The sequence below is a fragment of the Camarhynchus parvulus genome, chromosome 5 (assembly GCF_901933205.1).
Source record: "Camarhynchus parvulus chromosome 5, STF_HiC, whole genome shotgun sequence".
NCBI lineage: Eukaryota > Metazoa > Chordata > Aves > Passeriformes > Thraupidae > Camarhynchus > Camarhynchus parvulus.
The window spans coordinates 26,122,367-26,137,960 of record NC_044575.1 but is presented as its reverse complement, the minus strand read 5'-3'; the positions used below and the strand labels follow the sequence as shown (position 1 = coordinate 26,137,960).

Below are 15,594 nucleotides of genomic sequence, written 5' to 3'. Positions count from 1 at the left end.
CAAAAAGAAATGAACTTGCACCACTAAGATACCATGGTTTGAAATTAACATCAACACTAATTTGAAAATATGAAAATTTTCACACACAACTAAAATCATAACCAACTTTATGTCAATAACTTCAGCAACTTAAGCCAAGAGACACAAGACAACTGCACCACAGAGAGGTCAAAGATTGAGACCTGAGAGGGACACAAAAAATATCTGTTCAAGAAGCTCCTCTGGATTAATGTTAAATGAACCCACAGGAAAAAGATTAATTAGGCAACTTCCAAAATAAATTTATACAACAATAAATGTGCTTATTTCAATGAATGGGCTTGGTCTAGAGGAGGTTTGCAAAGGTTACAAGAAAAATCTACATTCATTCACAATTGCAACATTTGCTCAGGACAGGCTGCTGTGGCAAGTGCAGAAAACTGACCTTCAAACAAGAAGGCAGAATGGGAAAATGGCAAGGAAAAAAATTGTCAGCAAATGCACCAGTCTATTTTTAAAATACAACCCATTTTGGATGAAAGCAAAAGAAGTGCTGTATTTACCTGGGGAAATTTTGAGTCAAATGTATCAAATGTTATGGGATATGCTGCAGAGTTAGAGCAGAGATTCCTGACTACACAGTCAGATGCAGAGCCATGTGGGTGTTTTTATGCCATATGGGTGCTTCCAAGCCATGCATCTCCATGATTAGATTTTGCAGGAGTTAATTAATTAGGTATAGTAATTAACTGGAACTACACTACCTTGCTGTAGTTCTGGAGTACTGAGCTTGAACTGATAACGCTCCCAGAGCACTGGCAAAGGCTGTACAGAGATATTTGCAGCTCTGCTCAGGTTTACAGGACTGACACCAAGCCTAAGCTCACAATTCCAGCTTCAACATCTCTGGACTGTGTTTCCTACTGCTGCTGTGTCCACAGGTTTCCCAGCACACAGCCAGCTAAAGACCAACCAGGCTGATTAGCTCAGGGCACACAGCCCATATGCCACTGGCCGCAGCGTTTTCAGGCTGAGCTCACCCAGGGGAAGAGCGGAGTGTTCACAGCTGTGCTGCAGCTACAACACACCTGCAACCAGACCAGTCCATGGGAGAGCTAACCCCAGTTTTGCAAGGACATTCTGTCCTTCCTCTAAAGGAGCATCATCTTCCCACCGTAAAACAAGCACACAGCATACAAAGTGCTTGTACAGAACAACACAGCACAGATTCCCCTTTAGGTAACTAACAGTAATTCAGCCCAGAGACAGGTGAGCATCAATAGAAAGCAGTTAATGTCACCAGAATTACATTTACCCAAACAAACACTATTTATCATATGGTGTAATTTTTAACCAAGACAACTTATATTTTGAACACCAGTAAGAATAGTTTTAATGCTTCTAAGAGATACATCGGTCGCACAGGGAGCAGCTTGAAGGTTTAGGAGGAAGCAAGGAAGCACTTTTTCCTAAGACACTCTGAATCTACTGCCTACTTACGGTTCAATGCTGACCGGGGTGGCTTCCCCCACTACTGTAAGAATCGGAGGGGTAACTTCTGAACTATCTGCAACAAGAAGGAAGAACGGCTCAGCTTCACATCTGAGATTTACTTTTCACACAGTTTGCAAATCTAATCAGAGCTGTCCATCTCTGAAAAAAAGTATCCCCAGGCTAACTAAAGGAGTTTCAGATGACCAGGGCCTTCCTCCCCTCAGCTCAAGATACTGATCTGGGAGAGGAACTGACTTTTCATTCCCAAGAACGTCAGGAGGGGGCGTTGCAGGTTGCTTGTGAACCCATCTTAACATCCATGCCCAGATGGAGCAACACTGCATTTCCTGCACTCCGGCTTCCCAAACAATTAGGAAGAAGCTCCAGTTTCACACAAACACAACTCCTAAGGGCATGATGTTCCTCCTAATGCTCCACAGTTCCCAATCATAAATTACACAAGAAAGGAAGGTTAAAATGCAACTTACTTGATCTAAGCAGAGTTCTGTGACCACTTTTGGGCGTCACGGGAGGTGCAACCGAATGACCGCTTGAAGACAGGATAGCGTTAAAATACAGCCCAGATCCTTCCCTCACTGGACTAAGGATTGGGGGAGGAGTGTAAGGAGGTAGCTCAAAGTTCCTATCTGAAGGATGGTCTGCCAGACGGACAGGTGACCGTAAGTGGCTCTGATATGGAGTAATGTTAGAATAAACAGGTGGTGCAATAAAGGTGCCGGCTTTTGGTGGTATGAAGAGTGGCTCGGGTCTTGGCCGCTGCTTTGGTTTTCGGGCAAAGCCCTCTGCTTCATCTTTTGGAACAGCATCTTCATGCTATTAGGGAAAGAAATTGTATTGTTAATTTAATTTAAAATCTCAGGTTGTTTGAAAAACTTCAGTGAGATTACATTTTTTCATGGCAGCTTAAAATCTGCATAGAACAGTTGGAGGATGTCTCAACAATCAGCAGAAGGGGAAAGTGAGAGGAAGAACACAGGGAATGGAATGGACTGGACACAGGAACCATTGGGTAGCAGCTCTAGCTTGTGATTATGAAGTTATATTTTACAAGAACTTCATGTACATCTGGTCCAACCTTCATGGCAGCTTTAAAAGAGAACAAAAAAGCACAGCAGAACTCTAGTACAGATACACCACAACCCTGATACAGATACACAGTGACACCAAATAGTGGTAAGAGAACATAAGACAATATAACAGTATTTTATTAGATGGTCAAGCATTTAAATGCAGAGAAACCTCCCCAGATGCCTGCCATTCCTGTGATATCTGAACATTCTGTTGTACTTCTGGATAGAGGAGAAGGGAAATAAAAATATCAACGCACCCACTCAGCACTACCATGCTGCAGGGGAACAATCAAGTACTGACCTTCAGAACTCAGTAAAAGGTTTCAATTGCATGAGAATAAATCTTCCCTTTGGATTTTATTCACATTGAGAAATATGTGCACTACTTAGAATTTATTGGTATTTATGTATGCATGAAGAAAGCATTCTTGACACAGACAGACTACTATTCCAGTCTTACTGCCCATCTGGCTTTATTCACTGTTTAATGAATTTAGTGAGGCGCTGCCTGGCTTTACTAGCATTAGCTTTAGGTCATAAAAAGCCAGCAATGCCCAAATACACGGCAACACTATGATAAAATCCCCAGACTATGTACATTCCAAGTTCAAGCCTTGAGATCAGACTATTTTAATAGAAAAGTTCATGGCTAAAAACTGTGTGATTAAATCAAACAGATGTGCCTTATCTCTGGTTTCTTAGTGCATCCATACCTGACTCGAGGTCTCCATGTTAGTATTACGATTAGACCGCCTCCGAGTGACTATCACAGAAGGCTTCCGTTCACAAGGAGCTCGATCGTTTGTTTGGCCTCTCTGGAGCTTTCCATCCTCAGACTTTTCCTTTTCAAGGCTCTGCAAGTCAATTTTTCTCACTGGCACAGACACAGGAATGATAAGAGGCACAAGGCTGTTATCCTCCCGGGCTTTTTTGGGAGCTGGTGAAGAACTGGTGAATTCCACAACACTCTTTGAAGCTGCAGTAGGTCCTGGAGCTGTTACTAGCACACTCTTCTTCTCTGAATTATCCAGCTCCTAAGAAGAAAAATAAGATTCCTAAAAATTCTGTATTACTTATGTAATAAATGAGATACCATCTCCTTTTCAGTGTATATCAAGTTTCTCAAAGCAATTTGCAAGCTGAAATGGATTTGGAAGTGTTACTGGAGGAAAAAGAATACTTCACAGTGTTACTAAAATTTCATAGAATTACTTGAGGATTGCCTGTAGTCTCAACTGCCAGAACACTTATATAGGTCATTCGTAAGAATTGTTTCACTACCTATGTTTTAACATTTCATTTTCTATATGAATTTGTGTCCTGCTTTATAACTTTCAACAACAGCTCTTCAGTTTTAGTAATGATCAAAAGCTGCAGGTTATTAATTTCAAATATTGGATTTCTGCTCCAGGGAAGACTGAACTGTGATAATATCTTAATTAAATCTCTCACACACAAAAAAAACCCTAAACCCAGAGCTAGTTTTTGCTTCTTTTTTTTTTTTTTTGGACTCTGGAAAACATTAAGTCTTCAAAATAAGCCAGATAACAAGACTGAGCGCATAAAATCTACCATATCAAGAAGATCCAGCACTGCCTCCTTTCAAGGAGGCATTTATTAGAGCTGGGCTAAGTTGCACCGAAAGGTTTATTCCATAACTGACTCTGCAGTTTTTAAGTCCGACTGCTTCTTCACAGACACTGCAGATGTACACCTCTACCAAAGAGTGATGGAACACATACTTGTAAAGTCACAAGTGGCATCCATTGTCCCAGAATAAGCCTCAGGAGAAACTAATGAGATCTGAGGACCTGCCTTCACTTCAGGCTGGTGACAGGCTCCTGTACTTTCCCATAAAACTACCAATTTTGGGTTTGGAGGGCATTCATCAAGTTCATCATGCTGACAGACATCACTGGAGTCCACTGACTAGATAGAAAGGGGTTTCTGTAAAGTTTTGTAGCTTCCCTCCACCACTTTCTGGGTACAGCAACACATAATGACAATGTGAATGTGTGAAAAAGCACCAATTCTGACCAATGTAAAAATCTCAGGTACTTCCTGGGTGCTACACAGACCTCTGTAGGTCAAGAGACCTGAACTAATTTGCTGACTACAAGAAGGAAATTATGGCAGCTCAAAAGTGCCATAGTCACCCAAAAATGTCACTTTCCACTGGCTTTATGATAGGTTTACCATGCTTCTTTTATTTTCAAAACTGGGGGGGCAATCAGCAAAGGACTCCTCCTCAGAGATGGCAGAGATGATCCCTCCAAGACAAAAGAAGAACAGGAGACCTGAATAGTAGCACAGATAGAGAAAAAGCACCAGTAGGGACTTAATATAGTTGAGACATCCTTAAAGATGTTCTGGTCCACACCACAGCTTTTCTGATCACAAAAGTTCACACATACCTAATGTTTACAAGAGGCATGACTAATTTTGGAATTAAGCCCTTTGCTTCAGATCCCTAAATAGTTTCTCAGCTGTTTCATTATTCTCAGAGGGAAGCAGAAAGGATGGGACCTGCTAGGGGTTTTTTGGCTACCTCCGCATCCCTGTTGCAGAATTTGGGGCAGGAGGGGTGCTGGATAACTTCAGCAAGTGCAACATGTGGCACTTTCACTTAGACTCTTGCATAAATACTGAGGTATGAACTAGTCATCTAGAGTTCTCCAGGAAATCCACAGAAACACATCAGACATCCTGGCATTGATCCTGTCTATCCTTCAAGGTGTTTCTAAAAAACTTAGAATTCACAGAAAAACCCAACTACAACAGCTGGAAGAACTGTTCTGAGGCCACATCTGTGATCTGATTAGAAACCACACCAGCCTTTTAAAAACACCTGCCCACATAGTGCCTTCTGCTATCATTCTGCATCATCTGCATCAAGGAGAGGCAGCTTCTGTCTGCAGTCAAACCAAAGCTTGTCCATGAAAGAGGCGAGACCAGAACTACAATTCTGCAAACAAAACTTTTTTCTTCCTTTTGTTTGTAGCAGCTGGTGCCCTGCCCTGTGCCAGGGGAAAGCAGCTAGGTAAGCAAAACCTGTCTTCCTTCCATAAAGGAATATTTAAATTCAGACACCCTTTAAGACAACCATAAGGTTTGAGAAAAGTTTTCTGTACTAATAGAAGACAACAAGTCACACTGAAACAATTAAGGAGTTGAGAATTTACTGCAGCCTGTAGGCAGCAACAAGCTTGCATCACCTGAAAAAAAGGCAGCCACAGGCCTGTTCCAAAGCGTCACTCTTGCATGTACACTGCATGTAGACAGATACTGCTGTCCAGAATATTATTTTTGCATAAAGTACGCATACCTAGACTGGGATGATCAAAACATTGGTTCAAATTATGAATGTTACCTTCTTCAATCAATAATTTAACTCTATGGCCTTCTACACACTCTTCAGATAACCTATGCAGAGAAAGCTTCTAGGTCGTTTCTAACAGAAAGATACTCATAAGAGAAGCAGCCCACTCTCATTCAGCAAACATATTTTCTTTTTCTCCCTCGCACAATATCCAACACCTTAAAGATGTAAAATCCATCAGACCTCTGGTAAGAATTTTATAATCTTTCAAAACCTCATCCTGAAAACCCGCAGAGATCTAAACATCAAGAATTCTTCTGCTAGTGCCATTATGCTTGCATAACTGCAAAGAACAAAAGAGTATCTGTCAAAACACTTTTCTGGTCTTTACATTATGAATCAGACTGCAAGCAGACGTGCCTTCAAACAGCCAATTTCTTGCTTCATCTCTCAGGGCCTTTTCCTAAATGCTCAATTTGCTTCTTCTTGACACTTTGTTAGTGATCCAAGTGCAATGTGAATTGCAGGCCTTCTGCAATATAATCACACAATGGCTGGCAAAGTATGAGCAAATACACCATGCTACTGCATACTACCAGTTCTTTATCAAATCTGCTGGTTCAACTGGAGTTAGAGCAAAAAGGATTGGAAGACAGCATTAACCAAGTCAGGTCACTGTTTGATTTCTGCTGTCCAAGAGATGAAGTAGGCTATGGATATTCAGCTCATTGTTTTCTAGTTTAGTTCTTTCACTCAAACAGCACATTCTTCTAAGGAGAAGATGGGAAAAAATAGTGACAGACAGACTAGGGTAAAAAGGATGATGAAAACAAAATGGGCAATAAAATGCCTTTCCCTTTGTTGTCTGACTGGATAGCAACTCAGATATCAAAAGTGTAGGTAAAAGCAGCTCATGTTACGTATATTTCATCAGCTTTTGGCGAGACAACTTCCAAGGAAAAATGTGCCTTCCAGGAAGCACTCAATAAAAGATTAGGTAAACCACAACTGTAAGAAAAACATTCAAAAACAATCCCTCCAAAAACCCCCACTCAACTCCAAAAATCCCATCACTTGTCTCCCAATAGGCTAGTTAATTTTGAACTCTGTCATCTTGCCCTAAGGAATATATACTGTTCAGTTTAGACTGATGGGATATCAAAAGGTTAGGAGTAGTGAACTACCAAATCAGTCAGCACTAAATTTCTTCCCCATTATGTCCTACAGGAGGTCTACAGGCCCTCAGGTCATTCTTAGAAACAGGATGCTGCATGCGACAGGCTTTTGTCATGCCTGGTATTGGTCCTTCATGTAAGTGAAGCCTTCTTAGAATTTTAATATTTGAGGAATACTGAACATGTAAATTGCATTATGTAATTTTTAGATAGCACATTTTAGAAACACTTCAACTGCTGAAACTGAAAAACTGGCAGGTAAGCCTAAGTCTTTTAACAGAAAAAAAAAGAGAATGTTAAATTGGTAAAAAGACAAGTAAGCTGCTTATATCTGCCTCTCAAAATTCCTCATCACCTTGAGACCTAAGCTGAAAACATCCATATTTTCATGTCATGGGCTAAAATAATGTTTGGTGTTAGTGAAATAAAACTGTCCCTTAGTGGTTTCACTATACTACATCTCTGTTCCCCCACATCTACGAATTACAGTAGCTGAACTCTGCCTCCACACCAGAGCTGCCCTCGTTGCACACTTCAAGATACCATCTTATCCTGCATATGTACATAACTTACCTTCCTTTCAGCCCTATTTTGTAGTGTAAAACATGCTATATGGTTAGGGTCTATACCTTACCTTTACATTCTGAAGAGAAGCCAGTTCAACAGCTTTTTGTGCCAAAGTCAGCAAATTGGCTTCTTGAGAAACACGTCGCCTCCGTCGGGTACTCTGGATTACACCACCTCTGACACTCAGAAAATCATTAGTTCTCTGACTGTTTTCTTCAGCTGCTGCTGCCTGCTTCTCCTCATCTCTACCATTCTGGGCTGCAGCTTGCCTGTCTGTTTCCATCTGGCACTGCTCACTATTCACCAGGACATCCTTCTGCCCCAGATCCAATCTTTTGGGGTGCAAATAGCTACTTTTACTGTGGCCCAGTGACTCAGGTGTTTGCTGTATCGGGACCTCTTGCTGATGTGTTTGCCAGTGGTGCAGAAATAAATTGCTAGGTTGTTCTTCTGCCTGCTTAGAAGTCAACACTTCTCCTGCAGATGTCAGCAGGCCACCTTCTTTGGAGAGTCTCCGTGACCTTCTTGGAAAGGGAATCTGCGTCTGAGGTAGCACAGTCTGTTGGTTCTGCTCTGTTAATGCCTTGAATAGCTCCTGGTTCCTCTCTGCTTGCTGAAATTGGTGTGGCATCATGTGATGCTGAGGTGCTGCAGCTGCCACATGAGGCTGCGCTATAGAAGTTGTTTGCTGCAGACCAAAGGTTTGTGTGGCAGCCTGTTGCTGCTGCTGCTGCTGAGGATAGAAATTTTCAAAGAGCTGTAGCTGGGGAAGAGCTTGCTGTTTTTGTTGTGCAGTAAATGCTGGACTGGAAGAAGTTGGGGCTTCTTGAAAGACATGTAACAGCTCAGGAAGACCTTGCTTTTGGCCTTGGTGACCAAATGCAAGTTGGAAAGGCTGCAATGGCAGAGTTTGATTCTGCTGCTGCTGTTTCTGCATTTGATGAAAAGAATTCATTTGAGCTTGCTGTCTAACCAGGGCTTGTTGTTCCAGCTGAGCCTTTTGGGACATCATCTGCTGGACAGCATCTCCATATAAATCCAGCTGTGACACAAACACTCCTTTCTCTTGATTTCTTTTAAGGGCTTCTGGGTGGCCATAGAAGCCTGGGGCACCAGCATTGGAGTGGGGTCCTTTTGGGTTGCCCCCAAAAACCATACTGTGGTTCCACATTGAAGGTGGAGACTGCCAGTGGCTGTCACTCCTCTCTGGCAACCGGTTTCCCATTAGTGAATTCTGCCATTTGACAGCTGTTACTGACTGGGGCATCATCACTGATTCTCCCCTATCTTGATTGTAAACAGAGTTCATCAGAGCAACGTTGTTGGGTGCACTTGTTAATCCTCCTGGATGAGAAATCTCCATAGTTTGAGAGACTGATATATTCCCTCCGTGACCATAGTACTGTCCTTCCTTAAGCTGCTGCTGCGGTTCCTTTGATGGCACTGCTATGTCCTGCTCGTTAAAATAGGCAACTCGTTTCCCAGCCCGTTTGCTTGAAGACTTTTGCTGAGCCTGAAGATTCATGGTTCAGTCTGTTCTCCCAGTCTCACACACACAGTATTTATAATCCACCCATCCCTGAGGCTGGGGGAGGAAAGGCACAGCAGTCTTTTTTTTCCATTCAGCTTCAGTAATAAAGGGCAGGAAAGAAGTCCAGATGAAAGTGCATTCACTTCCTTTTTCTTTGTGTGCTTCTCCCACTTCTTTTCACTCTTATACTTTGTGGTTCAGAGGTCAGTAGGGTCCACTTAGTTACAGGTCCTGAAATAGAGAAGCAATTGCAATGAATCATCTAGAGACATAACTGGCCTATGAATGCTCATGTGATAAACAACAATGTCTATGCCTGTCCCACCTCCCATGGAAATGAAGACCAGGATAATAGATGGAAGAAACAACAGATCTGACCTGCTAGAAGAATGCAGAACAAAACAACTTAGTTTTACAAAATAGGTATCACACTGTACTTGCATGATGCAACTCCCTATTGCACACAGAATTCTGACTAATCACTTAAGTTCACCCTGAAAGTTTTACTTTTACTCTTTAGTACCTCTGATCTGGCCAATTACTTCCACATCTTTCTGTAGCCAGAATAATCTGGTTTTAATCTTAACTCAAAACCACAAAACAAAAAACTCTCATGGCTTGCCAAAAGGCCACATTTCCCAAAGACCTTTTAAAGACATGTATGTACATGAAGACTGCAGCCAAACTGCAGCAAGACGCTCAATACAGTATTCTGAAGGAAAAGGGTCAGGCAACAGCCCATCAGTCACACACATTCACCACCAATGATTACAGATGCTTTCCAGTCAAGAACTGCCCACCCAGCATCCAAGCCCTAGGATCCCATCCTAGGGCCACGGCCTGCTCAACCTGTGGCTTTCTCAGAAGTTTTCTTTAACAGCTGAAAGAAACTGCTCCTGCTCAAGTCACACTCACTGAAAGGTAGTTCAGGCAGCTGTTCTTAAAACAGCTGCTTGCAGACATCAGCAATTATCTGTTAGTGTAAAGCTACAAATGCAAAAGAAGAAAGCCCTTCCAGAACAGGCACTCTACAACAATTCTACCCTCCTACCCACTTCTTCCATGAAGAAAAGCTATCCACTAACTCTAAGAGGCTAGTTTGCAGGATTAAGGTCTAATGCGTGAACACATACACTAGTATTCCTATTTGGACACCTAAAACCTTTTTAGATCTTTAGTTTTAAATTCAATTATATTACCACATTACTACTACTAACATTCTAGTGTAAGTCTCTATTCCTATCCTTTTCAGCGTGCATTCTGTTCCACTTTAAATGCCACTGCCAATACATTCCAGGAAAATTACAGCAAATTGTAAAAATCCTATTCTTATTACAGCCCTTCTGTTACATAATCCAGTTTCTCTTGAGTGGAGCAGGTAAGACTAACACACACATCCCCTCTAATGAAACCTGAAATCTATTTATCCCGCTTTCTAAAATGAAATATAATAAACCAAAATTATATAGCACACTGCAGTCCTATAACCTGAGCTTCCTCAGACAGATCTGGGTACAGTGCAGGTTTTAACACTGAGGTGGGGTTGGGAACGTGACGAGGAGGAAAGGACAAAGAGTTTTAATTAACTTACGCAACTTCCACCTCAGAGGCCAAGCTTGGCTTCAGTGCCACTGGAGCCATGGGACTGTTTCAGAGTGCAGTGACTCACTTCCTCAGGCTGTTACATAGCTGTTCCCCCACACTGCCTTCCCTTCGCCTTTGGCTACAAACCATGGACCTCTGCCACCCCGCATCACAGAGCCAGGGCATTCCTCCCTCCTCTGAGCACAACATCTCAGCTCATTTCCCAAGACTATCACAACAGGATGAAAATAACTCTAGGAGAAATTATGGACACGTGAGATGGAAAATTCTCTCTAAACTGCAACTAGTACACAAATCAAGATTTCATAAAGTAAGTTTTTCCTACTTCAAAATTTCACTAGGAGAGGAAAAAATGTCTTACAGCAGGAAACTGAATCCCTGGTAGCAAAATGTAGAGGTGGATAAGCTGCTATATGCCTCTCAGAAACCATAAAGCTATCCTCTCTCCTTGCTTTCTGCAGGACTGCAAATGTATCAGAGAGAACAGCTAAACTTCAACACCTGAGGTAATACTACTAAGAGTGATTTCTGACAGTCTTACTTTGTGAAATCATCACAAGCTATTTTTTTCTCCAAACTAGGCATTTTCCTTCCACTGATGCTTTTGTAACGCTCAGTCACATCATTCTGATAAAAAAGAATGCAATGTCTTCTGTATACTAGAAGACATTACCAGTAGATCAAGTTTTAACCTGACAGATTTCTGAAATTCTGCTGTAGACTTTTTATACTGTGAAGAAAAATACAACAATAAATGTCAAAAAGATGGCATTCAACTTTCAACTTGAAGGGTCCTTGTTATCAAGCAGAGAAAGAAAGAAAGAAAGAGTCCAGCTGATGCTGTTCTTAATAGTTGTAGCTGGGATTTGCAGCTACCACACAGAAAAGTGCCAGAAGACCTTTAGAAAGAGGACTCTCACATTAGTAAAAAGCATTGCATTAGCACAACTTTCCAAGCCTACACTTGTGTGGACTTTGGTTCTGCTTTTTCTATTACTAGGTAAGAAGACACCAGCATCACAAGGTCTAACTCAGACCAGTTTAGAACTGCAGCAGTCTGGGAAAGAGATCTAACAAAACTATTAAGATGCAAAGCATAAGAAGGAGTAAGTTAAGAGATAACCTAAATGAGGGAAAGGAATATGTACAATTGAAGTTGTTATTCAGCACAAAACCCAGGAAGAGAGATTTAAGGTAATTTGAACAAAACATGTTTACTGAACATCCCAGTTCTCCCAGTTACATGGAAAAAAAACTACTTAAGAGATCACCAATATAGAGAAGGATTTGGTGCATCTGGTATTTGATGGTAAAAGAAAGTATCACAAAATTCGCATTTTAGAAGTTCTTTCTATATAGAAAATCTACAGAAAAGTATCTTCTATGTCATCCTAATAATAACAGCTCGTAGTTTAAGCTGCAATGATAAATGTTCAAGTTGCAGCATGACTATGCTTCGGGAAAGCTCATGCTTGGCAGCTTCACTGCATGAGCACTGTTGGCTGACTAAACAGGCTTACCTCCCTGAGGTTGGGGGAATGAGCTCACACAATCATCATCCCAGCCAATTACCAGCTTTGGGGTTTTTCTGCTTTGTTTTGTTTTACTTGAATTTCAGCACAAGAGTCAGCCTGCAGTAGCACAGGAAAATGGCAACACGCTTCCAGGCTTAAGTGCTTTGGAGCAGTACACCCTGGACCATTCCTTACCTTTGAATAAAGCACAGAGCCAGTTCCAATACTCTAATTCCTAGAAGATACTGTGTCTTGCCTCCACATATACAGAAGTGTTATGATACTTAGCACTGCTTTTACACTGCACAGAGAAAAAGCAGAACCTAGCATCAGTATATTTTGCTTTAATAACTTTAAGATTTGGTATGCAACATCATCAGTTATGTTCACTTCCAGGAGCTTCTGACATTCAAGAACTTCTCCTGAACTTTCTCCAGATGAATACAAATTGTACATCACCTCCTTTAACACTGTAAATATTTTCATACCTCTAATGGATTTTTGATATTCTCTTCCACACCTAAAAAGAATGACAAATTAGATATACATATCCAATGGGCACGTATTTCTGGAAGGAAAAATACCAAGGAAAGTAATTCATGGCACCTTACTGAGAAAAGTTTGAATTAGCATTTTTAGCTAAAAACTTCTCTAGCATATCTGCACTAATGCATTAAACAAAATCATAAACACATATAAAACACCATATGAGCTAAATTTATGCAAAGAATGCTGAAGGACTTCCTGAAGTATATAACAGGACTATGGAGTCTCTTCCTGCATGCAGGATTCTGTTCTGAAATTATGAAGTCCTTTCAAAGGAGATATTGGAAGCATGCAGGGCACAGACACTCAGAGCCACTCAATAGGCTGTTACCAGCCAGACCACCCATCAGCAGATTTTATCCAATTCAAAGCAAAATTATTGAGACATCCCTACCCAGTGCAGCTGTCTTGTCACAGTTTATTATTAGCCTAGAGAGAGCCTGATATAAAACCTTAACTAAAGTTAAAGATTATTTGATTTAGGGAACAAATAAAAACCACTCAATGGTAACCATTTAATGTAAAATATCTCTATCTCTCTTCAAAACTTGTTGCCTGTATAACTGGCAACTGTTGCCTGTATAACTGGTAAGTATCCACCATTATTCCACTTCTATAAATATTCTCTTAACTAAGCATATGTATATTTGTACAGTTTCACATATCAAGTTCATGACCTCACACACTGTAGTAATCTTGAACTTTACTCTTCAGATCAGTTTTTGAGGGCTGTGCTGTCCTGTGCTTTGTTCAGTCCACTTGCTACATCAGCTATATTTGGCATGATAAGCAAGTTTAAATTGTGTACATTTCTCATTCTCCTTTTAGATAATTTGCCAGCATTTCTCTCTGACAAAATGCTGCAGAAATTACTCAGGAAAGACTCAGATTTCTCCTCAAACTTCAGCAAAATTAAGGATGCTGAGAATACTAACAAGTTGTAGTTGCAGTTGTAGACCATCTTTTAGTCCATCATCTTAGCTTTTAAATTCCTCTCTTTTAGGGTTTTATTCATGTGAAATAAAGTGTTCCTCTGTTCTAGCTAATGCACATTCTCAGCCTTAACTGCAACAATGCTGTCACTGTTCCTTACAGGAAATCTGTCAGATAAGGGCGATGACAATTATTTCTCACAAAGTCCTCCTGCTGCCAGCAAGTGAAATTATGGTTCTCCCCGGTAAGCTCCATCACTTTCAACCAGGATGATGGACAGGTTCCAAAAACAATCTTACATTTAAGACAAATGCAGCAAGTTACCCCGTGTCCTTCTGAGACAGAGCAATCAAATCTTCCTTCTCCAATTTGCTCATTATTATTGTAAAATCCCACATTTATGAAACACATGAAGAATTATAATATATATTTTAATAATAAGGAAGAGAAACAGAGGAAACAACTCACTTCTAAGATCACACAACAAGCAAGGTCAAAAATTAAGCAATATAATTTAATAACTACCAGTTCCCCTTCAAACCTGAAAGAAAACCTGGGTTTAATTAAATCTACCTGTGAAAGATGGAAAGCGGGTATGCTATTCACACATGTGCAGAAAGGGCAAAAACTTTTAAATTCCTTCAGTGCAATAGAAGGTCAGAGGAGGCTCAGAGGGGTGGATTTTGTTTCTGGCTTTTGTGGTTTGCATTTTTGAAAATGACTGGAGAGTTACAGGTCATCACAAACTTGTTCCAGCTAGCAGGGATCTTCTGCCTCTGTGAAACCACTAGCACTGTTTGCAAAAGTCTTGAGTGAGAACAGAGAAAAGGCTGAAAGCATGGGTCAGTTTTTGTGTTTGTAGAATATTTGCAAAGCTTATTGCACATAACCTATGCTTACTCTGCTGTATACAGAAACAGCTTCAATCCCTCCTTCCAAAGCCTCTCCCACATGCTCACTTTGTCACATTTTCTTCCAGACAGTTACCTACATCAAAATTCCTGCAGATTGTTTTCAACCTCCCACTCACCACCTTCAAACACCTTGAACAACACAGCACAGAAAATAAACCATGTTTGTAAATTCTATACAGTTAAGCACAGCAATCTATGTTCTGAAGAAAGCAGGGGAAAACTCAAAGCAACTACAAAACACAATATTGTGCAAGAAAGCAAAATACATAAATACAAAGATGATGGTTTTATGTTTCTGTCACTTTACCACCAATAGTATGGCATTTTCCAGACATCCTGAATGTCTGTCTCTATAGCAAAAGGTGTGTTTTCTAGGAGTGTGGAACCAACTGAGTAGTCCTGCAGTTTAAAAGAAGCCCACTATAAAATAATGTAATTAGGTATCAATCATCTCCCCTAACACCTCCAAGTATGAAACTAATCCAGGGAACTTATCAGATCAAAGTCCTAGAATCAACAAAGCCTATGAAATGGGGAAGGCTTACTTGTTTCGTAACACTGCATAGCAAAAAAAGGAATCCTACAGCAGGCCTGTAATAAAGACAAAGAGATGAAAGGAAAGCTGCTTCACAGACAGACAACAAAAGGGAAAACACAGCATCCAGGAAGTTTGGCAACTTCCACTGATTCCTGAAGGTGCCTGCCTGAGGCTAGCAAACACATAGCTAAATACGTAGTATGCATATGACCTGCCCAAATTTTCATATGATTGGCCCATTTCTATTGCCGAGCAAGACTGAGGCTGTGACTGACTACTGGGGCACCTCTGCCCTGAGGACACACTTAAAATTACTGTGCTGCCACTTTCACTTTCCCATTTTCGGAGGATGGGAGTTAATAAAACTTTATTAAACCACTGTACTAAC

General features: G+C 40.9%; 1 protein-coding gene across 2 annotated transcripts in view; it reads right to left on the bottom strand.

Annotated features, from left to right (window-relative positions):
* ELMSAN1 (ELM2 and Myb/SANT domain containing 1) overlaps nt 1-15,594 on the bottom strand; it is a 55,111-nt gene that overhangs the window by 15,531 nt on the left and 23,986 nt on the right. For both annotated transcript variants that reach the window (XM_030949035.1, XM_030949036.1), the window contains exons 2-5: nt 7,693-9,387; nt 3,278-3,598; nt 1,962-2,307; nt 1,480-1,546 (exon numbers count right to left, since the gene is read on the bottom strand). In XM_030949035.1, the coding sequence (XP_030804895.1) occupies nt 1,480-1,546; nt 1,962-2,307; nt 3,278-3,598; nt 7,693-9,150 (2,192 nt within the window). In that variant the 5' untranslated portion in view covers nt 9,151-9,387. The remainder of the gene's footprint in view (nt 1-1,479; nt 1,547-1,961; nt 2,308-3,277; nt 3,599-7,692; nt 9,388-15,594) is intronic.